At 41.8% G+C, this 24,490-nt stretch overlaps 1 protein-coding gene across 2 annotated transcripts in view; it reads right to left on the bottom strand.

Moving 5' to 3' along the window:
- Positions 1–218: 218 nt before the first annotated feature.
- The window catches only part of LOC116823400 (uncharacterized), a 64,241-nt gene continuing 39,969 nt past the window's right edge, over positions 219–24,490 (bottom strand). For both annotated transcript variants that reach the window (XM_032777891.2, XM_032777889.2), the window contains 8 exons: positions 22,769–22,894; positions 13,941–14,070; positions 11,289–11,334; positions 10,511–10,582; positions 4,238–4,345; positions 3,014–3,110; positions 1,423–1,860; positions 219–542 (listed from right to left, as the gene is read on the bottom strand). In XM_032777891.2, the coding sequence (XP_032633782.1) occupies positions 463–542; positions 1,423–1,860; positions 3,014–3,110; positions 4,238–4,345; positions 10,511–10,582; positions 11,289–11,334; positions 13,941–14,070; positions 22,769–22,894 (1,097 nt within the window). In that variant the 3' untranslated portion in view covers positions 219–462. The remainder of the gene's footprint in view (positions 543–1,422; positions 1,861–3,013; positions 3,111–4,237; positions 4,346–10,510; positions 10,583–11,288; positions 11,335–13,940; positions 14,071–22,768; positions 22,895–24,490) is intronic.

Here is a 24,490-nt window from a genome sequence, read left to right on the forward strand (position 1 = left end):
TGCAAAAGGAAGTATCTTTTGGGTATAGATAATCTTGAGTCAAATTTGAACTAATGACCTAGAAGGTTCAAACCTGTATATTGTACTCTACCCGTGCAATTCCTTTCTTTAGTTATTTTTATAAAGAATTAGGGGGGGAAAGATCAGCCCTCCATTATGTAAAAGCTTCGTAGCCAAGATATAGCTAAACCATTTTTAGGGGTAATTTTCAAAAGTGATTATCTTTAACAAAGAAAAAATATTTTTTTTTTATCAACATTACAGTCTCTTTCCACAAATACAGAAATTCCAGCAATTGGGAGAAATAAATATAACACACAAATCTGCAAAATCAAACTATTACTCTGGAGATATAACAAGTAACACTGTACAGAGTTTGAACACACCAAAATTAATTGCATACAAGTGACAAATTTTCAGTTTACACATTACAACATTAATATCACTTCTTGTTTTCCCATATCACTGTACACTGTTGCTGTTTGGTGCTCTAAGAGTCCCACTTTCAGTCAAGATCCTTATCACATTTGGAATGTCAATACCTTTAATAAAAAGGGAGAAGAGAAGATGAGTGATTTGCTGATAAAGTTCTCCTAATAATGATTATTTTAAAACAAACACAAATGTACTAATGAAACACCTGAACATATTCATGAGTTTTGGAGGATTTCATACTAAATGAAACAAATTTATACATATTTTATTAGAATTATCGCAGGAGTCTGAATGATCAGAATGGTACCAAATTTCCAGGTGCACATAGAAATTGTGTGTTTGAGGCTTAGAAATGAGGATAAGCTGCTTGTCAGGGGGAGGATAGCAGGAGTTGGATGTAGAGATATGGGAGAGTTCAGAAGCTGGGACTCTTATCAGGAGCTTATAGTGAGAGATGAAAATACCTGTCTCCTGATTAAGAGCTGTTTACTGAGAATATTACTGAATATGAGTGTACATGTTCCTAAGAATTGTACAAGCAAAGGCTTCTTACATGCCATAAATCTCAAACCCTAAAAACAACATCATACAAACCACCATACAGGTCCTAGATTCACTCTTTTTTTTTTTTTTTAAATAAAGAAGGCATGCTTGATTTTAGTCAATTGAATCTTCATGATAGGAAAAACCTGTAAACATTACTACGAGCTAACAGGAAAATACCAAAAGGCAATAAAAATTTACATATGACATCTTCAGAGGAGAACAAGCATTTTGACCTTCATCCCTAAGAAAGAGTGTGGGTCCTGATGAAGTGGCAAGTTGAAAATATTAAGAACTAAGAGAAGACAATATTGTCTCATCAACTTCTGTCCTAATAAATTCACAAAATACACTTTATCAGTAGAGCTCTGCTCCACTTCAACAACATCATTTAAAAAAAATTACTACAAACAAAATTAAGGTATACAGATGCAAGCAGATTACCTCTGAAGGCTGGATTTGTAGCTGCTATTTTCTGTAGAGTAGCCGTAACCTCAGCAGCATCCATATTTCTTACACTATTGAAAAATTCAGTAGTGACATCGTTTTCATATGATGTTCTCAAAGAGTCAGATAAAGAGTTTTGGGGTGCATCTCTCTCAATAGCAGATAAAAACTTTTCATTAGACATGTTTTGAGAAGAGGAGGGATATTGCTCTTCAGTAGCAGAAGCAGACTCTAAGGACTCTTCATTACTTAATACTTTAAACGTGGATTGAAAAGTTCCACGTTTCCAATTTGTAGCATTGCTTTTTGAAAAGTTCACTGATTGTGAATCCTTTCTCATGAATGTTCCACTAACATTAGACTTTGCTGCTGTGCTGTCATATGGTTGTTGGGCAGGATGTTTCCTCCTGTCTGACATATAATTTGCTGAAAATCCTGCAAGAAAAAAAAGTTACTTCCATTATGTATACAAAAAAAAAAAGACCACAGTTCCAAAACTTCATATACTGCAGGTAGTTCCAAGTATCACTAATGGCATATTAATTGAAATTTTAAGATGCAATGCTTCTTAGGAAATATTGTCACCTTATCAAAAAGTTACAGAGAAAGGAGGTGCACTGGAATTTCTGGATATTTTTACTTACTGGCACGGGACTGCGTTCCCCATCAAACCAGACAGTAGGACAAAAACAGAACCTGTTAGTCCCAAGAATGAACTCCTTCCCTAGAGAGATGCAGGTTTCTTGTACTGATACATCAGGAGCAGAACCACAGAGGCTAAGAAGCTGCAAAGTGTACAGCTGCTGGATAAAGGGGGATTGCACTCATTTAACTTAGCTGGCTAAGAAATCAATTTAGTTAACTCTGCAATTTCTGTGAGTAGACTGGACCTGAGTCTAGTCTGTTCCTCTTCAAGGGGGAGAGGAGGAAGGAAAAAAAAGACTCTTACATCAGGAATAAGGCACGAAAAATCATGGACTTGTTTCCTTGCATGCAATGACCCAGTCTCATCAGTCTTCCTGGAAGTGCAATCATACTTCCCTCTCTCCAGACCAGCACATTTAGATGCTGGAGATTATCTTCTTTTTAAAATATACTTTTCTCCTAATTAGATTTAAGTTTTAAGACTTCAGAACTTGCATTCTTTCTTTGGGAATAAGGACTTTTCTGAGCATATTAATTTTTTAAAATAATTAGCCTCTATCAATTGAACAAGAGCTAGAACATTTTAAGTTGCAAATGTTCCGACTGCATACATTGTCGTCCATTTAAAGACCAGCATGTGCTTGCAGGAAACAGAAGTCTCCCATTCATTTCCAATGGGACAGTCTAATGAGCCATGAATTTTAAAAGTCCTATAAATTTCTACATTTAAATGTATTGGGTGAATAGCCTTTATTTTCTGATTGGTTGATATGCCTATATCTGTGGAGAAAGAGAAGTCCATTAATCTAAATTACTTGAACTTGATCATTTCAAAACTCTGCTTCAGTGAAGCAGGAAAAAAATACTAGAAGTTTTCACATAATTCAATATTAGGGTTAAAATATATTTAAAGAAATGGAGTCTTAAATTCTTAAAACTTTACCGGTGTTACAGTCACTAATATCCACCGAAGTCGCATCAGATTGTTCTGTGGAATGTTCAATTGTTTTTTCTTGATTTGGTTCAGAATCTAAAGAGTCCTAAAAATTTAAAAAACATTGCATGCATAACTTCTTTCAAGTTTTTTAAACAATCAATTCTTAAAATTAGGTCGGTAGAACACTTCTGGAGAGAAGAAATAGGAACAGTATCTTCACCAAAAAAACAAATTCCACACTGACCGATTAAATAAATAACAGGTTCTAAAAATGTACATCTAGAAAACCTGTTATGCTAGAGTTAGTAGCAAGTAAAATTTTTAGGGAAAGAACATTTGCTCTAATTAAGTCCCAGTCCAATGACAAAAAGGCATTATGTGCTAGCCCAAAAAACACACTAAAAAGCCCATATCTCCATAAACCACCAGTCATGAAAGCAAAAGCTTTATATACTATTGGAAATTTGTGATTCCTAATTTTTCAAATGTATTAGGCACAGGATGGAGGCCCAAAAGATCAGAGTTTTATTCCTGCTTTTGATAGACAAGAAAATGACAAAAATTATATATTTACCAATCTCCACCGAATCCTGCAAATACTTAATTACATGTGTAACTTTACTCATGCAAATAGTCCCACAGAAGTCAGTGGAATTACTCACATGAGTAATGTTATGCACATAATTAAATGTTTGCAGGACTGGGCTTTAATAGTGTATATAAAGTACTATATGAGAACACACTAATAAAGCCAATCACTGGAAAAGACAGAAGCAGGATTTAGGATGTTCTAACTTCAAGTGCTATGCTTAATCCTCCATCCCATGTGGCTTTTAGGCACCACAAACGGTATCACTCAAAGGTATGAACTTTTAAGCCAAAATGGACTTCAAACTTTCAATAAGATATAGTGAAGAAAATGTAGCACAAAATTTCAAATATTTTTTTTAAAATGGCCCCGAAATCAGGCAAATTGTCATAACTTTTTATTACAATATTTCATGCACCTCTAGTAAGCAACAGAATTGGAGCAAAAATGTTATAACTGTACAGGAAAAGCTATGATTTTCTCATACTATCTTCATTATAAATCTTTCAAAATCTTGATGGACAAAACTTGGAGGTTGCACCCATGTCCATTCTCTTCCAGTATGAACACTTGATCTGTACTCTTTATAGGTCACAGAAGTCAAGACAGATTCAATCATTTACTAAAATATACAAAATTACATTTGTTGGTGCACCCTGTTGCCGATACTCCACCAATGCATTCGTAAGAGTTTGTGTAACCTTTAGGATAAAGGATGCATCATCTTCACTCAATATCTCAAAGCTTTGCTGGAAAAAAAAGGTAGAAAATCAAAACATGTTCTAAAAGATGCAGGAGACAATCTAACTTTTCATCTATGGCATAGATGAGCTATTAGATTACTCACTGTTTTGCTTGTAACATCAAATTTTATTTCAGTTTATAGAGAAACACCTTTAAGAGTACCTACTGGAGTTATGCACTTATGTAATTTTCTCATAGTAATATTCATACAAGAACCAATAAATTCAGCAGCTTTATCATTCCCCAAATAGCAAAAACCAAACCAACAAACAAAAAAAAACCCAAAATGAACTTAAGCCTCAGATGCTTTCCTTAAGAGCCTGAGTGTATAAAAGAGCCTTGAAGCAAGCCCCAAAAGTTAACAAATTCAGGCCGAGGGAGGCATGAATTCCAAAGTTAGGGGCCCCCACAGAAACTACCCTATCAGTATTTTCTCTTCCTAAGCTGAGAAGATTCCAGCTTGAGCACCTTTACTGATCACAACTGAGACAGTATTGCATGCAGAGAGAGGCAGGTCCCAAGACACTCAAGGTTTTACAGGCCAAAGCCAGTATCTCAATATCTATGTAATCACAAAGTAACCAATACACCAAATAATGTATCAATGGACAATTGGAATTACTTTTTAAAACAAGCAGTATTTGTTCCGTTTGAGTTTGCATCACTATTTTTCAAACAGGATCCTAGCAACAAAACAGCAGCTAACAACAAACATGCAAAATAAATATTTAGTAAAGGGAAGCTACCTGATAATAGATTACAAAAACCAGTAGATTTTTTTTTTGAGCTAATGAAATTTGAGCTAATGAAATTAGGTTAACATAAATCACATTAAAATATTATTTGCTAGGCAGGTAAGATGGGATAAGCTCTTCTAAAACAGAAAGCCACTGTGTTCTTATTGGTTCTAAAAAAACTAGAGCAAGAATTCTCAAACTTCATTGCATCACAACCCCCTTCTGACAACAAAAATTACTAAACGACTCCAGGAGGGGAGACCGAAGCCTGAGCCCGCCCGAGCTCCGCCGCCCTGGGTCAGGGGGGAAAAAGCCCAAGTCCCACTGCTCTGGGCAGGAGGAACAAAGCAGAAGCCCCAGCGCTTCAGCTCCAGGCAGGGGCTCTGCAACCTGAGCCCTGCCATACCAGGCTGAAGCCCTCGGGTTTTGGCCCCAGGCGGTGGGTCTCAGGCTTTGGCCCTGGACCCCAACAAGTCTAAGCCAGCCCTGGCAACCCCCTTAATATGGGGTCGCAACCCACTTTGGGATCCTGACCCACAGTTTGAGAAATGGTGAAATAGAATATCACACAAAATGTATGCAGTCCATATTTTCCCCAAACAGATTACCTGAACAATAAGCATACTTATTTTAACTAAAGCAAGTAAAGAGGGACAGGAACTCAATCATACTGAAGTGTTAAAACTCAACAATGGAGATGGGTGCATCTTCAGCCCGGATGCTAACAAACAGGAGACTGAACAAATCACAACTGAAAGCTAAAGTTCAACAAGGAAGCAAGGAGAAACAGTAGTGGGTGAATCAGAGAAAAAAAGAAATTCTGTAATGGAAGAAGCTAAATATTTAGAGCCTCATATTTTAAAAGCAGAGTATTCCAGTAAAGATGGTCAGTGGGCATCTAGAGGAATTCCAAAACATGCAATTCAAACCCACTATAAGATACAGATGCCAGATACAAGAATGGATCAGCACAATAAGGTATTGAGATCAACACTCCCCTAGCAGAGCACTGAACAGCCTACTTTCCATTGCTCTCTTGCTACTGGGCAGAGAAGAAAGTTTTCTGCATAATTTTGTGCAGGAGGCAAATTCCAGGACTGATCCCATGTACAACAGATCTGCTAAGCAGAAGACTACAACTGACATCAGCCCCCTTCTGACTCTATTTCCCTTCTTCTGACTAGGTAAGGGGAAGGATCCCGAAGCAGGAAGTGGCTAGGCTCTGTTGGAAAGCAGCTGTCACATATATCTGCTAAGACCTTAACACATCTGAGAACTGTTATTAGGTCCTCCATCAGTCTTCTTTTCTCAAGATTACATATACCTAGTTTAATAGCTTGCCTTTGGATTCTCTCCAATTCGTACTCTCTCCACATCTTTCCTAAACCGTGATGCCCAAAACTGGAAACAGTACTCCAGCCAAAACCTCACTAGTGCCAAATGGAGTGGAACATTTACCTCCTGCATCTTACATACCATTATGTTCCTGTTAATACACCCCAGAGCTATATTTACCTTTTCTCACCTGCATCACATTCCTGATTTATATTTAGTTTGTGATCCACTATAATCTCAAGATCCTTTTCAGAAGTACTGTTGTCTAGACAGCTGTTCCCCATTTTGTATTTGTGCATTTGATTTTTCCTTCTTAAGTGAAATACTTTGTACTCGTCTTTATTGAATTTCATCTTGTTGATTTCAGACTAATTCTACAATTTATCAAAGTCATTTTGAATTCTACTCCTGTCTGCTGAAGTGCTTGCAATCCCTCTCATCTCAGTGTCATCTGCATATTTATAAGTGTACTCTCAGTATATTATCCAAATAATTAATGAAAATACTGAATAGCACTGAATCCATGACAGATTCCTGCAGAAACCCCCACTTGATATATCATCTCATCCTGACAGTGAACCATTGATAACTACTCTGAGCACAGCTTTTCAACCAGCTGTGCACCCATTTTATAGTAATTTCATCTAGACCACACTTCCCTAGTTTGCATGTGAGAATGTCACGTGGGACTGTGCCAAAAGCTTTACTAAAAATCAAGATCTCACATTTAATGCTTCCCCCATCCATTAGGGCAGTAAACCCGTCCAAGAAGGAAATTAGGTTAGTCCGGTATGAGCCATTTTTGACAAATCCGTATTGACAATAATTTATCATCCTGTTATCCTCTAGGTGCTTACATATTAATTGTTTAATAATTTATTCCAATACCTTTCCAGGTATCAAAGTTAGGCTGACTGGTCTATAATTCCCCAGGTTCTTGGTTCCCCCTTTTAAAGATAGGTACTAATTTTGCCCTTCTCCAGTCCTCTGGGATCTCACCCGTCCTCCATGAGTTTTCAGAAATAATTGCTAATAGTTCTTGATTGCTTTAGCTAGATTCATAAGTACCCTAGAGTTAATTTAATCAGGTCTATTGTGATAATTGGGCCTACAAATTTATCCTAATTGTGAGCTCCACTACAAAAAGTAACATTCATAAAATGTCACAATAACCTTTACCAACAAATGTTGATGGGAAAAGACAAAAAAGCAAGACAGAGACTGAATTAGTTCCTCCCCTCTTTCCCCCCTCCAAAAAAAGCCCTACTGATACAATTCAAGGACTGTGTTAAGATCATGCCGGGTGAACAAGAAAAGTGTGGGACTGAAAAATTGATGAACCAAAACTAGTGTGTCAAAAACTAGGCGGAAGTGGTAAACAAAATAATGAAGGGATTGGTTATCCTGACCATCACTCCCTTTTGGGGTCCTCAAGAAGAGAAACTGGTGGAAAAGCTGGCTACTGAGACACTGACTGACTGTAAGTGGGGGAAGGAGTGACTTCATCATGACTGCCAGGCCCCATCATCTCCTGGGACCTTGAGATCCAGCATGACACCATTGTACCATCGCTATCCTAATCCAGAGAAATATTCTGATCAGACCAAGCCAAGAGAGAGACCCAGATGACACTGTCACTTCCACTGGTTCTAGCTAAATCCCAAACATCAGTGATATGACTTTGTCACACACCCCCACCCTCCCGGCATGACCTTCTTCACCACCTTATTAATAACCTTTCCTATCCTTCTCTTTTTATCTTCTGTTTAATAAAAGAATCTGGCTCAGCCAGCCAGGACTGCATATTTTACAACACTGTTGTGAGCCTGTGACCTGAGGGCATCACTTTTAGCTCCCTCTTAAACAGCTCGATGCTGGAACACTTTTACAGATTTTGGAGACCATGTGCCATGTCTGTGGTTTTCCAGCAGTAAGGTTGCAAGTGAGAGAGTCAACATCAGAGACAGAAGCTGCATTTCCTATCTTTGCGGTTCACTTCTATCCCCTTTGGCATGCGTCTGTCTTGTTTTGTCTTCTAGGAAAAGGGATCAGACCTCAGCAACAGCAGCTCCAAACTATCTCAATAGCTACTGCCATCTTTAATACCATGTAAAACACTGTCAAACAAAGGGGTTTTCTTTCTAAAACTCTCTTCAGCTAAAGGGAAGGGGAATAAGGGATTGTTTTAAAACAAAAACTTTATTTAATATTTTATATTGCAAATGCTTTAAGGTTTTTTCTTCTTTATCATTAATAAACTGTTAAAAAAATCAGAACAACCATACTGGGGCAGACCAAAGGTCCATCTAGCCCAGTATCCTGTCTTTTGACAGTGGCCAATGTCAGATGCCCCAGAGGGAATGAACAGAACAAGTAACCATCAAGTGATCCATCCCCCATTGCCCATCCCCAGCTTCTGGCAAAAAGAGGCTAAGGACACCATCCCTGCCCATCCTGGCCAATAGCCATTGATGGACCTATCCTCCATGAATTTAACTATTTTTTTTTAACCCTGTTATAGTCTTGGCCTTCACAAAATCCTCCGGCAAAGAGTTCCACAGGCTGACTATGCGTTGTGTGAAGAAATACTTCCTTTTGTTTGTTTTAAACTTGCTGCCTGTTAATTTCATTTGTGACCCCTAGTTCCTATATTATGAGAAGTAGTAGACAGCACTTCCTTATTCACTTTCTCAGCACCAGTCATGGTTTTATAGACCTATATCATATCCTCCCCTTAGTCATCTCTTTTCCAAGCTAAAAAATCCCAGTCTTATTAATCTCTCCTCATATGGAAGTTGTTCCATATGCCTAATCATTTTTGTTGCCCTTTTCTGAATCTTTTCCAATTCCAATATACCTTTTTTGAGATGGGGCGCCCACATCTGCCCGCAGTATTCAAGATGGGGCGTACCATGATTTATATAGAGGCAATATGATATTTTCTGTTTTATTATCTATCCCTTTTCTTAATGATTCCCAACATTCTGTTTGTTTTTTTGACAGCTGCTGCACATTGAGTGGATGTTTTCAGAGAACTATCCACAATGACTCAATGACTCCAAGATCTTTTTCTTGAGTTGTAACAGCTAATTAAGACCCCATAATTTTATTTGTATAGTTAGAATTATGTTTTCCAATGTGCATTATTTTGCATTTATCAACATTGAATTTCATCTGCCATTTTGGTGTGCTTGCCATGGTATTAAGCAAGCTGAGTTCTCTGTATACCAAACCCCAAACAGTGTTTAACACTGTTTATTGTTGGACAGTGACAGAGTCATGTTAACCTTTGACTCTTTTGGCCCATTTATTCCATTTAAATTAATACAACAGCCCTGCTGTCTTGAACACATCTAATTTATCTCAAATTTTTTAACCTGTTCTTTCCATATTCTGGCTTATGTTCCTTCCTTCTTATTAATATTAATTGTGTTAATCATCAAGTCACAATTAACCTTTTCAGTGAGGACTGAAGCGAAAGAGCAGGCATTAAACACCTCGGCCCTCTTGATGTTGTCCATTATTCGTTCTCCTTCCCCACTAAGCAGTGGACCTATTCTTTCCTTCATCCCTCTTCCTCCTAACGTATTTATGGACTCTCTTCTTATTTCTTTTTATGTCCCTTGCTAGATATAACTCATTCTGAGCCTTAGGCTTCTTGATTTTGTGCCTATATGCTTGTACTATTCTTTTGTGCTTATCTTTAGTAATCTGTCCACGTTTTCACTTTTTACAGGATTGTTTTTTTATTTTCACGCTATTAAAGAGTGCCTCATGCAGCCATATTGGCCTCTTACTATTCTTCCCATCTTTCCTTCACTTTGAGATAGTCTGCTGTTGTGCCTTTGATATGGTCTCCGAGAAACTGCCAACACTCCTGAAGTACATTTTCCCTTAGATTTTCTTCCCATTTGACTCCCAATCCAAACTTTTGTTCCAGGTGGAACCATCATACATAAAAGAAGTATTTTTAATTAACAGACTACCTATGTTTTACATATCTTCTGCTTTTTGATCAGTCTTAATCAACTATAAGCTACATTAAATACTTCATTAAATTTTTCATCAAACTTGGCTCAACATAAATTTAACACCTACCAAATATCCTAGTAGTTCTTCATGGCTAGTGAATTCTTCAGATTTTATTTCATCATCATCTTTCTCTTTATCCTGTAAAAAAAAAAACAGATATAAAAACACCCTGAGGATTTCTTGTTTGTATGATTCAGGTCAGTGGTGCCCAAACCTATTACGCAGGAGGGCCACATAAATCTAAGCACAACCTTGTGTGGGCCAAACAGATTCTACATATTTTAATGAGATTTAAAGTCACCTGTATTGATTCACATTTTAAGTTTAGCTTGTTTCGTATGTATTGAGATACAAACAACCTATGTACAGTAATGTCTATTTACATACTTGTGTAAACTAAAATGATGTAAAGATGACGAGAAAACGCTAATAAATCAGCCGTTAGTATATTGTGTTGATGCAGGCTATGGGCCTTATGAGATGCTCAGGTGGGCCATGTATGGCCCACAAGCCGTAGGCTGGGCACCCCAATTTAGGTAACTAAAATGAAACCATTCTGTTAACTCTAGTTATAGTGTACATTCATATTGGAGCATTTTTACTATTGCAGATGTCTGCAACAGAAATTTGTACGTATTATAGGGGAAACAGTAAGCCCTATGACAAAATATAAAAATAAAATGTTTTTGCATAAGAGTTACTGGCTTAATGTAATTTGCTGCTATTGCATATGCCAGAATACAGGTCTGAAACATTCTTATCCATCATAGTCAAAGAAAAAACTTAAAAGGAAATAAAGGATTATTTTTAACTGGAACATTCTTCTGATAGATCAAATACTCACCTGGATTTCCTTGTCTTCACCTTTTGATTGTTTGCAGTCATCACACCTTTTGAAAGGTAGAGTATACACATATATATATATATAATGTTCAACTAACTGATTTACAGAAGAAGTGTAATCAACCACTCAATAAAATTACTGTGAAGACAGTGAATACAAAAGCCTGCTTTCAATGTAACACTGTTTGTCCCATAAATATGGAATGTTCTCCTAATTACAATTCACAAATCTACTGCTCTCTTCATTCAAACCCCTTTTGTGTGGCACCCACAGTTTGTGAATTCGTAATAAAATTAATAAATAAAATAATAAATAATAGAAAAAGACAGTGCATCCTGGCTTCTTTTAGACTGGGCAGAGCTTGTCTTAATCTTTGTGTCTTGTACAGCAAGAATGCTAAGAACATGACACAAACTGAGAAAAATAAAAGGAAATTCAAAATGACATTTGGGACTCATTTCTGTCTTTCCCTTCCCTAACGATACAAGTCTAATATCTATCTGAACTTCATACTTCCTAACTTGCTATTAAAGTTATGATATGCTAGGAATTGCAGAATTAAGACAGATATCCAACTCAGAATCCTGCCAACATGATCCCAGGTCGGGAAGCAGACAGATGACTTGAATATGAGTAATTCGACATGGCAAAAACTTCAGCTCACTGAGACTGTCCATTAGCAACTCTATCCGTTGCAGGAACCAAAGGTCCATTTCCCTCACAAGCATATTTTCTCTAACAATAGTTAATGTTTGGGCACAAATGTATAATTTGATTAATTGTGTTACTGGAATACAATCTGAGAGATTACTTACGTATTTGCTAGTGGGAGAACAGATCTGGAGTAGAAATGTCCTGCCCTCGTTATGAAACTGATTTATGCATCTTTTTAGTATGAAAGTACACCTTTCATAATAAGGTGTAATTTATGAAATAAAAGCTGAAATCTTAAATTTTAAACTCACAGGTCAACATTCTTAAATAATATCAAGCAAAAGCTTTCTCAGTGCAATAGTAAAACCATGAGGTTTCTAAATATATTACTGTGTCATATTGAGGCCTTTTCAGTACAGTATAATTTGATATGAGCTTTATGAGTTGACAAGTTTTCTTTACATAAAATGTATGGTTATAAATTGATACAAAATAAACATAATACGTAACTACAGAGATGCTGAGTATATAAACGTAGATTTATATGGGTAAGGTTATTTAGTACATGTACTGTTTCTGCAAACTTACACTTTTGTAGGTGAAAGCCACCTTTTGCAAGTCCTGGAACCATCAAAGCTATTATGATGGGACATGCAGGCATCAGCCTCAGATATGAGCGTTCAAGCCACAAATATAAGAGATCCATGACCTCATCAGTTCCCCTCCTCCCTGGGCAGACTCCCAAGAGTCCAAAGAAGAATGAAAGGAAGGTGCATCAAGGATGGCCTGAGGCAACGCACACAGTGAACTCCAGATAATAAACACAGCACTTAGGAATCCCTGTCATGGACCAGGACCCCTTTGCATTATGTACAGTGTTTATACAGTGCCTAATATACTTGCTCTTTCACAGGATTGTCCCTGCAGAGCCACAGTAGAGATTAGCAATCTCACTGTAGCAGCTTAGAAATCCCCAGGTAGATACTGTAAGAATCTTTAACTGAAAAGGGACTGAAGGACTGCCCTCCACAAACGAGCATCTGATTTTGCTCCAATTTTAGGAGAACAGTACTGAATAAAGATGTGAATTGAAAGGAACAGTATAGAGTCAAGCTGTGGTGACAGCTACTATGTTAACAGAATAACTTTTTAATCCTTCTGACACTGGAGCCTTTTCATAGCTGTCCTGGCTCTATTTACACAATTGCTGAACTGAGATAATTTCCACTGAACTTTTCTTAAAAAGAGGTGAACAACTGGAATGATCTCCAGAAGGGTTTGGTCCTGCGTAATAATTACTGGCCCTTTTAACATGCAACTTAGTCTTATCAGACAGCCCATAAGACTCAGGTAGAAAGCCAGAACGGTAGAGAGCTGGTTCAGATGGAATTTGAATGCCACTCTGGATAAGAATTTAAGTTGAGGATTAACCACTGAGTTATCTTTGTGAAAACACAAAGGGAAAATCAGCAATCAGGGCCTCAATTTAGATCACCCTTCCGGCTGAAATGACTGCAACAAGAAAAGTGATTTTTGGAGAATGACAAGGTAGTTAACATTGAGGGATCAAATAGAGGATTCCTGACTACAGTAGATAACACGTTCAAATCCTATCAGCTTGATTTACAAAGTGTCAAGTATAGATACAGCAACTCTGTAAGACAAAGTTTTACAGAATGGTGGGGAAAAAAGCTGATGCTCCTTTAACCACAGAGTGGTAAGAAGCAATGGAAGTGTATTGGCTCTTTCCCATTAGAAGTGTATGTTGCCAGAGGAATGAGAGGAATTAAAGACATGGGTCTATCTTATTCTCAGCTGGAACATGACCGGGCCTATGGGTTGACACACATGTCCTTTAACAATTACATGCTTTTAAATAGTTCCTGACCACATGAGGGTGAACTTGCAGAAATAATTCTGTCAAAGACAAATTTGATTTAGATGCTGGTCTTGTAATTTTCTTGTAAAAGTAAAGTTTTAAAAATATCTTAAATATACTCAGTCTTGTTGCCTTTGCTGTTTTCATCAGCTTTGTTGCTTTCATCAGCATTGTTAGCATTTAGCTTTTCAGCTGGTTTCGGTTGTTCTTTTTGGCTTTTTTCCTGTTCATCTTGAGTATCCTTTCCATCTGCAAAAAATTAAAACAATGGGGTATATTTGCAAACAGTTTTTCATAATCTTATGTTTTTAAAGTAGCAATTGATTAGAATGTCCTTACATTAAAATAAAACTCAAATGTTAGTTTACCATTAGCTTAAAAATAAAGCATTCAAAAGTGTGGAAGTCCAAAAGTTATTGGACAACAATAACTAAGCCATGTTGCACAACTTATATTTTATGATATAGAGTAAATAACCACTAATACATTAAGGTTTATCTTTCATCAAGGAATGAAGAAATGGAAAATATTATACATCTGCAACATGTTAGAAAAGACGGTTACTCACCTTTGTAACTGTTGTTCTTCGAGATGTGTTGCTCATATCCATTCCAGTTAGGTGTGCGCGTGCCGCGTGCACGTTCATCAGAAGATTTTTACCCTAGCAACACTCAGTGGGTCGGCAGGACTTAGAACGAGCTCACTGGCTGCGGTGCAGATTGCACAGAAGCTAGCAGGAGCAGGAAGCTCAACCACGGCGCGTGCCGGGTCAGCGGCCAGGCACCGGATCCAACGGCCCTTGTGGGACGGAACGACGGTGCCGGCGTTGTCGGTGCGGGAAGGTGCCGGTGCCGGGCGATCCGACTCAGATGAGGCTCACAGGCTGTGGTGCAGTTGGCACGGAAGCAGCAGGAGACAGGAAGCTCAACGACGGCGCGTGCCGGGGAGTGGCCAGGCACTGGATTCGACAGCCCCCCCGGCGCGGACCGGAATCAAGGGTGCCGGCGTCCTCAGTGTCTCTACAGGTGTCGGTGCCGGTGATCCAACTGTGATGAGCTCTCTGGCTGCGGTGCCGTTGGCACAGAAGCAGCAGGAGCAGGGAGCTCAACCACGGCGCGTGCCGGGAGCTGTCGGCACTGGTAGGAGGAGTCGTGGGCTTCCTCAACCTCGAGGAGATGGAGCGGTGCCGAGTCGACTTCGGTGCCGCAACGGCCGGTGCAGCGGGTCCGGTGCCGAGGAGGTGTTCTGTCCGCCGAGTAGCCTCGCTTGTGCAGAAGGTGAGGGGAATGAAGTGCCGCTCCATGTTGTTGTCGCTTAAACGCCGTGCAATAGGGCACTTATCTGCGATCCCCGAGGCACCGTAAACAGGAGTCGTTGTGGATTTCCTGTCAGCAACGCTGAGGCCGGCGAGGACTAAGAACCGGTGAGCGGGCATGGGCTCAGGCACCGGTTGCAGGGAAGGGGCTACTCCCCGAACCCCGCTAAGTATCATTAAACTAACTATAAGAAAAAAGTATAAGGATTATAACTGTATTACCAAAGAAGAACGACGAGTAGCTAGGAAGCGGAGGTCAGCTAAGCTGCGCTCCACTGTTGCCAACGCCGCACGGGGGGCCGGTAAGAAGGAACTGAAGGGCGGCTGGGTCGGCAGGGGTATATATCCGGCACCATAGCGGCGCCACTCCAGGGGGCGCCCTGCCAACCCACCGAGTGTTGCTAGGGTAAAAATCTTCCGACGAACGTGCACGCGGCGCGCGCACACCTAACTGGAATGGATATGAGCAATCACTCGAAGAAGAATAAAGATTGCAGTAGAAATAGTATCTTATGGAATTTTGTCATTTGCATGCTTTATGTCTACCTAGTAATGCATTAATATTCATTTTTACATTTAATTTCTAATGTTTTAAAGGACAAAAGCATTGCTAAAGCATTTTTTATGTGTCTTTATCAAGCCTATTCAGTTATTTATAAAGACCCTAAATCATCTCTTCGTATTTTCTATCTTGCTGTACACTGCCCTCTTGCCCCAAGCAGGCCACTGAATATACAACTCCTTGAACCACTGAAATTAGAGAGAGAAAAAACTTCTTGGGGGTTACAGTCCCTTGTCAATGAAGGATTGTTTGCTACGGTATATTCACCAGTGTTTTGTGCCATTTAGTTTTCAAGCACAAGGAATAAGGCTTCTACCACTTCCCTTTGAACACTCTTCTACAGAGTAGCAGATGTCACTATTAGGAAGAGTTCCTGATATTCAGTCTAAGACCTGGTCTACACTACAGAGTTAGGTCAACGTAAGCTGCCTTGCCTAACCCTGTGAGTACTACACCAGAATGTCTCTCCCACTGATGTAACTTGCCCCCTACGTCAACATAACTCCACCTCCACGAGAGGCATAGCACTTAGGTCGACGTAGTTAGGGTGATGCAGTGTCACTGTAGACCAGGGGTGGGCAAACTATGGCCCGCTTCCGACCTGTCAGAAGTTTTTATCACACCCAATCCCCCCTACGGCACCACCCTCGAGAGCCTTGAAACCACCCAGGGGCCGCACCCATCCCAGCTAGAGTGCCTCTGCCCATGATAGTGCCTGGTATGGCAGCCTTGGTGTCATTGCTGGCAGGGCTGCCAGGAGTCCCTAGTACGCCCCTGTAGAGTCCTCCCCTCCCCCCATGCCACACCCCATGAGTCGCCTCTCCCCCCACCTCAGTTACATCCCTTATGTTACACCCCATAGAGTACCCCTCCCCCAGTAGGCATTCACGGCCCACCATACAATTTCCATACCCAGATGGGGCCCTCAGGCCAAAAAGTTTGTCCACTTCTGGTGTAGACACTGCATTACTTACATTGACTTTAGTGGCCTCCAGGAGATGTCCAATAATACCGCCCCCCTGGTTGCTCTGGTCACTGTTTTGAACTTTGCTGCCTGGAGGCCAGGTACAACTCCCTTCCCTTTTAAAGCCAGTGACAGGGCATCTGCCCCACACTGGGTCTGAGAGTGTTAAAGCCCGCCTAGAGAGGCTGAGCAGCAGGCAGCCAAAGGAGTGGCTGCAGGGGAAACAGCCAATTAGGGTAGTGGCTAGACCATTCAATCAGGGCCCAGCTGGTTCATATGAAAGGAAGCTGCAGACCAGAACAAGTTAGTCTGTTGCAGGGAGCCCTAGGGAGAAGACTGGCTTCCTAGAAGGCTACAGAGAGAACAGCACCTGGGGAAGGGCAGGTGCTAGCAGGCACTGGGAGAGCTAGAGAGAGCTCCTGATGGGTTGGCCAGGACTTACTGGCTCAAGGCCCTGGGAAGAGGGCAAGGACCTGGAGCCAGAGGCAGGAGCAGAAGGAACAGAGGCTGCAGGGAAGTGGCCCAGGGAATAAAGACAATGAGCTGGAAGGAAGATGCAGCAGGAAGATGCTGTTTGTAGGGTCTCTGGGCCAGGGCCCGGAGTAGTGGGCGCCTCCCACCCCCAGCCACTGAAGAATCAGCCCAGCTGTGGAATGCCAATCTGCTGTGAGGAGTGGCTGGACTCTTGTTGGAGGAGTCCCACGGAAGGGGGCGGGAACCAGATCGTGACAGCCACAAAGCAGACGCGGAGAGAAAGGACCCATAACGGGTCTACAGACAGAGGCAAGGACGGGAAAGCCATCAGCACCCGAGGACACACCCACTATGACTGAGCTTATTCCAGAAACACCAAGCAGGAAGTGCCAATGTGGTTAGTAACCCCGTGACAAAACCCTGTAAATTTTTGAAATTCCTTTTCCTGTTTGCTCAGAATGGAGACCTCAACTAGCAACTGCGCAGCTGACTATGCCTGCTCCATGCTGCAGACACACTCCTGCCTGGACTACATAGGAGGTGGTAGATTTTCTGGGTCTGTGGTTGTGCAGGGACAGCTCTGATCCAGCCATAGAAATGTCAATCTCTATGAGCAGATTCAGGGCATGGGGCGAGGGCTACAGGAGGGACAGAGAGCAGCACCACAGGACTACAAGAAGGTAAGGGAGGCTAACAGTCACTCTGGGGAAGAGCTTTTGAACAGTCTCCCACAATAGTCTTGGCAGCAAGTTACAAACGTATGGATTGGATGAACGGACTATAAGGGGGACAGAAAGCTGGCTAGACTGTTGGGCTCAATGGGTAGTGATCAACGTCTCGATGTCTAGCTGGCAACCGGTATCAAGCGGGGTGGCCCAGCTTTCGGTTATGGGGCCGGTTTTGTTCAACATCTTTATTAATGATCTGGATGATGGGATGGATTGCACCCTCAGCAAGTTTGCAGATGACACTAAGCTGGGGGGAGAGGCAGGTAAGATGGAGGGTAGGGACAGTGTCCAAGTAACCTATACATTTTGGAGGACTGGGCCAAAAGAAATCTGATGAGGTTCAACAAGGATAAGTCCAGAGTCCTGAACTTCGGACGGAAGAATCCCATGCACGACTACAGGGTGAGGACCAGCTAAGCAACAGTTCTGCAGAAAAGAATCTGGGGATTACAGTGGATGAGAAGCTGGATATGAGTCAACAGTGTGCCCTTGTTGCCAAGAAGGCTAACGACATATTGGGCTGCATTAGTAGGAGCACTGCCAGTGGATTGAGGGAGGTGATTATTCCCCTCCATTTGGCACTGGTGAGGGCACATCTGGAGTACTGCGTCCAGTTTTGGGCCCCCCACTACAGAAAAGATGTGGACAAATTGGAGAGAGTCTAGCGGAGTGCAATAAAAATGATCAGGGAGCTGGGGCACATGACTTATGAGAAGAGGCTGAGGGAACCAGGCTTGTTTAAGTCTGCAGAAGAGACGAGTGAGGAGGGATTTGAATAACAGCCTTCAACTAACTGAAGGGGGGTTCCAAAGAGGATGGAGCTCAGCTGTTCTCAGTGATGGCAAGGAGTAATGGTCTCAAGTTGCAGTGGGGGAGGTCTAGATTGGATATTAGGAAACACTATTTCACTGGGAAGGTGGTGAAGCACTGGAATGGGTTACCTAAAGAAGTAGTGGAATCTCCAGCCTCACAGGTTTTTAAGGCCTGGCTTGACAAAGCCTAGTCTGGGATGATTTAGTTGATGTTGGTCCTGCTTTGGCAGGGGGCTGGACTAGATGACCTCCTGAGGTCTCTTCCAACCCTAATCATCTATGATTCTAGGATAAGAGCCGCAGACATGCCACTTTTTCAAAGAGCTGTATGCCATCCTCGACCAAGATCCCACCACCACTGCCAAGAACCCTATGGCTATTTTGGGAGAGCTGGAGTGAAAGGCCCCCAAAATCAACAGTGAGGAGGAGGTGGTGGACAAGGAAGATGAGAAGTAGGGGGGACAGGTGACCAGGGGATTCAGTGGCACAGTGAACCAGGACCTATTTTTGACTCCAGAGCAGTCCAGTCAGTCCCAACAGTCCAGCATTAGTGAGCCTGATGCAGGGGAAGGAACCTCTGGTAAGTATGCAGTTTGCTTTGATATTGCAGAGACACATCTGCTCATTTACTCTTTTTTAACCATTTCATCTTTTTAATCAGTAGTGGTGAAATAACCAACAGTGTTAGAGTCTGCTTCTCATTCCCCTGTATAGTTAGGTGGAGGGGGTGAGGGGTGGCGCTACCGATGTTTAGGTTTATGTGCACTGGGCTGTCCTCTGAATCCTCCATAGAGATCTCAAGGGAACTTTTGTGATGGTAGTATGCAATCCCCTGCCGAAGGTTTCTGGGGAGGACCGCCTTATCTCTTCTGCTGCGGTAGGACACTTTCCCACACCACTCAGCAGCCACCATTGCAACACAGAAGCTACAGCATGCAGACCCGGTCTGCAGTCGGATGCGTGCAAGAGCTGTTCCCTTTCAGCCTCTGCTACCCTCAGGAGTGAGATATCAGCTAAAATCACCACCGCCTGTCATTCTGTACCGGCTCAGCTTGTAGTTGAAGAGCTCCTTGCTGCTGTCGAGTTGGCCAGTATACCTCTTCATGAGCCATGGGAGTAAGGGGTAGGCTGAGTTTCCCAGGATCACTATTGGCATTTCAATATCCCCAATGGTGATCCTATGGTCTGAAAAGAAAGTCTCTGTTTGCAGCTTTCTGAACAGGCCTGTGTTCTTAAACGTGTGATATGCACCTTCCCCGACCAACCTGTGTTGATGTTGGTAAAATATCCCCGGTGATCCAACAGTGCTTGCAATACATAGAAAAGTAGATGTACTCTGTGTCAGGTGCCAAAATGGGGATATGCGTGCCATCTACTACTCCACCGCAGTTTGGGACCCCCACTGCTGCAAAACCATCCACTCTGTCCTGACCATTGCCCAGAGTCACAGTCCTTCACAGCAGGATGCAATTAATGACCCTGCACACTTGCACCACAGCAACCCCTATAGTGGATTTCCCACCTCCAAATTGATTCCTGACTGATCAGTAGAAATCTGGCGTTGCAAGCTTCCACACAGCGATCGCCACTCACTTCTCCACTGGCATCGTAGTTCTCATTCTGGTGTCGCTGCGTCAGGGGGCTGGGACAAGTGCCACAAACACTTCTAGGAATGTGGCCTTGCACATCCGTAAGTTCTGCAGCCACTGCTTGTCATTCCATTCCTGCATAACGCTTCTATTTGACTAGTCAATGTTTGTTTCTCAGGCCCAGAACTGGCATGCCACCATCTGCAGCTGCTCCATGAATATCAACAATAACTGTGAATTGTTTCTTTCTATGTCCAACAGCAAGGCAGTCTCCAAGGAATTATCTTGTTGTGCCTGGCTCCTCTGACAGCTCTGCAAATACTGTAGGATCAGGTGCATTGTGCTTGCAATACTCATCACAACAGTGCAGAGCTGTGCAGGACCCATGCTTCACATAGAGATGATGGACACATGGGTTTACTGGTCTTTTGAAAAAAAGTGTGAAACATTATGGGATGCTGATAAAATTACAGAATGGAGAAACCTGCATCACGAGGCATTGAAATCATGTTCCCAGTCACCTCTGAGTGACTCGTTTGCTCCCATGAGGCATTGAACACCTTGCCCAAAACACGCCGTACTAGATGGTGGCAAGTTGCACAGTGGGTCAGCTACCCATGGTGCACTGCTCTCTGCCTCAATGCAAGCACTGCTAGTGAGGACATGCACCACTGACAAAAGGAGCGTAGCATGGACATGCAAAAGCAATTTAATTACTGTAACGGTGGTATGTCAACATAACTTAGGTCAACTTAACTTTGTAGTGTAGACTTGCCCTAAGTTTCTTTTTCTTAATTTCATCCATTTACTCAGTCATAACTCCTTGAATCGAATAATTCTTACAAGTCTAGCTTGTAAAAGTGGGTAGAAGTATGGAGAGAATAACACATGGCTGTTCTATGTATTTGTTCATATGAAGCTGTGATACAGTTAAGATGGCCATACAGGCCAATTAACTCCACAGGCTGCACCTGGAGGAGAAGCCAGGGAACTAACTGAGAGGAGGCTCAGCTATGCAGGAACAGGCAGGGCCTGTATAAAGCCAGGTAGCTGGCAACAGACAGGGGCTCCTGGGAGGAGCTGCAGGAAGGCAGGAAGCAGTCACTCCCTGGGAAGAGGAAGGAGAGTTTTGGAGCTGGTACACCCAGAGGGAGAAGGGGAACCAGGTATGGTAGGAAGCAATCCAGGGAAGGAGCAGTGAGGGCTGAGAGAGGAAGGCCCAGAATTGCTGAGCTGAGGGTCCCTGGACTGGAACTTGGAGTACAGGGCAGACCAGGTTCCCTTACTAGCCACTGAGGGAGTGGCACCATGGGACAGTGAGAGGGAAGACTCCTTAGTACTGCTAAGGAGAAAAGACTTTGCTACCCCAGAAAGGAAAAACACTGTGTGATCCAGCTGAAGGGCCGAGTCACGAAGAGGACACTGAAGTTCTTGGGACAAGAGAAGCTACAGACCTGTGAGAGAGACAGAACAGCGGTGTGCAAGCCATGGAAGGGGGCATCAAACTAAAGAGCTAATCCCCAGAGTGACCAAGAGAAGGCGTCAGACTAGCAGTGAGTGGTGCATTCTGTGACAGAAGCATAGACCTTTTCTACCCATCATAGTTGCCATGGCATCATATTATTGTCACTGCAACAGTACTTGGCTCTCTAAAATATACTTTGACAACTTTAGCATAGAATTGGATCCATGGCAAGAAAGTCCTTCCTGCTACTGACTAACTTTTTATGGTCAACTTTCCTTGTATCTGGAAAGGACCTAGCAATGACAGCTTGTTTTCTGTCCCAGAGAGTCGAGGCTGGCTACACAGTCTTCCTCCTTGTTAACATAGGCAGCAATTGAGATACTGTCCATGTTCTTGTCATGTGCTGATAGGATCATTCCCTGAAGGCATTCTGTACTGTACTGAGTTCCAGACAGTTTATGCTGTGCCCCTTCACTTCCCCACTCCTTAAATTGCTAAGATATTTTCCAATCTATTTAGTTTACCACACAACAAACCCACCAAACTCACAAATATGCTGAAAGTACCTAAAGAAGCTATATATAGGCTTGGTAGAATTCAATTTTTTTAAAAAATAATTGACAGCTATCAATATTTATCTTTAAGCATTTTTTATTGTTAAATTTTCATAACTGTGACAATTATGGGAGGTCAGAAAATATTTACTGACAGTAGATGCTGACATTCATATAGTTAGAGTTTTATAACCATTAAAACACACATCGGCAAACATCACGTCAGAGCATATGAAATAAAAATCCTTAAATCAAACAAGTTTTCAAGCCACATTTTTCTTACTTTGTCTATCTGTAAATTTCAATTGTTATAAATGGAAATATTTTTCATCAGTTTGTGTATGTGGTGAAATCAACATTCACTGACATTTATCAAAAATCTAATCCTTCCAAGCCAAGCTATATATACCATAGGTGGTACGATTTTGCAAAGGTTAACATTGCATTATGAAGTTATTTTTTAAAACATGTTTAAATCTCTGACCTTGAGAAGGTAAATTTTGAGTAGAATCTGTGATCTGTTTATCCTTATCAGCATCATCTTCTGCTTTTCCTTCATTGCTAGTTGAAGCATACACACGCTGAACCTTAGCTTTTGAATGGTAGCCATCTGTAAGGTAGTCAAGAAAAACATGCCTGAAATGCACTTAGATTAACATTTTCTGTTTATTAGGAATAGTTCAAAGTTGCTCATTTAGAAGTACCTAAAGCTACATTTAAAGTGTTTCAGCCAAATACATTTCTTCCTTTGTTATACAACTTATTTTTAAATATTTAATATTAATAAATTGCTGAACATTCTTATTTACACTACTGTATAGTTCATGTAATCTGGAAATTCAGCATAAAAAAAAACCCTTATCAAGCTAATACAGGGTTTCTCAAACAGGGGTCGCCGCTTCTGTAGGCCAGTGTGTTTACCTGCCCCGTCCACAGGTCCAGCTGATCGCGGCTCCCACTGGCCGCGGATTGCTGCTCTGGGCCAATGGGAGCTGCTGGAAGCAGCGACCAGTACGTCCCTCGGCCCGCGTCGCTTCCAGCAGCTCCCAGTGGCCCGGAGCAGTGATCTGCGGCCAGTGGGAGCCGCGATCAGCCGGACCTGCAGATGGGGCAGGTAAACACACTGGCTCGGCCTGTCAGGGGCTTTCCCTACAGAAGCGGCGACCCCTGTTTGAAAAACCCTGAGCTAACAGCATTCCTTGTGCATTTAAAAATTCAATAGTCTCAACCAAGCAACCCTGTATGTAATGTTTGGTTGGAATCTAGGCTGATAACATTTTGGTTTCTGCTGAATAACTAGACAAAATGGAAAACACACTAACCAAAAACTCTCAGACCTCAAGAGACTAGAAATCTAAAACAGTGGTTCCCAATACAGTAGTTCACGAACTATTGTCTGTGGCCAATCAATTTGTGGCCAAACTACTGTCTGTGGCCTATTACATTTTCTGGTAATATGAAGAGCTGACAGGCCACATGGTGCTGGCTCTCCTTATATCTCAACTTGTTAAATTGCAGTAAAAAACAGATATAATATTATTTTGCCATATAAACAATTGCTGAAGTTGCTCCAAGGATTTTTTTGTAAATGCGGTATCAAGGAAGGTAGTCAATGCTATCATTATCGGACAAGAGGTAATCCATGTTAAGTAGTAGTTCACACTATGAAAAATCTTGAGAGTCCTTGATCTAGATCGACAGATTAATCCATATTTATCTGGATAAATGGATAATTTTTTCCTCAATAGGCTGAAAGTGACTATTAGGTCCCCTATATACAACTGCCTTTCTTGCTCAACTACTCTGAGGCCTGGTCTACACTACGCATTTAAACCGATTTCAGCAGCGTTAAACCAATTTAACGCTGTACCCGTCCACACAATGAGGCCCTTTATATCGATATAAAGGGCTTTTTAAATCGGTTTCTGTACTCCTCCCCAACGAGAGGAGTAGCGCTAAAATCGGCACTGCCATATCGGATTAGGGTTAGTGTGGCCGCAAATCGACGGTATTGGCCTTCAGGCGGTATCCCACAGTGCACCACTGTGACCGCTCTGGAAAGCGATCTGAACTCGGGTGCACTGGCCAGGTAGACAGGAAAAGCCCCGCGAACTTTTGAATTTCATTTCCTGTTTGCCCAGCGTGGAGCTCTGATCAGCACGGGTGGTGATGCAGTCCCAAATCCAAAAAGAGCTCCAGCATGGAC

Source organism: Chelonoidis abingdonii, chromosome 2, assembly GCF_003597395.2.
Source record: "Chelonoidis abingdonii isolate Lonesome George chromosome 2, CheloAbing_2.0, whole genome shotgun sequence".
Taxonomy (NCBI): Eukaryota; Metazoa; Chordata; order Testudines; family Testudinidae; genus Chelonoidis; species Chelonoidis abingdonii.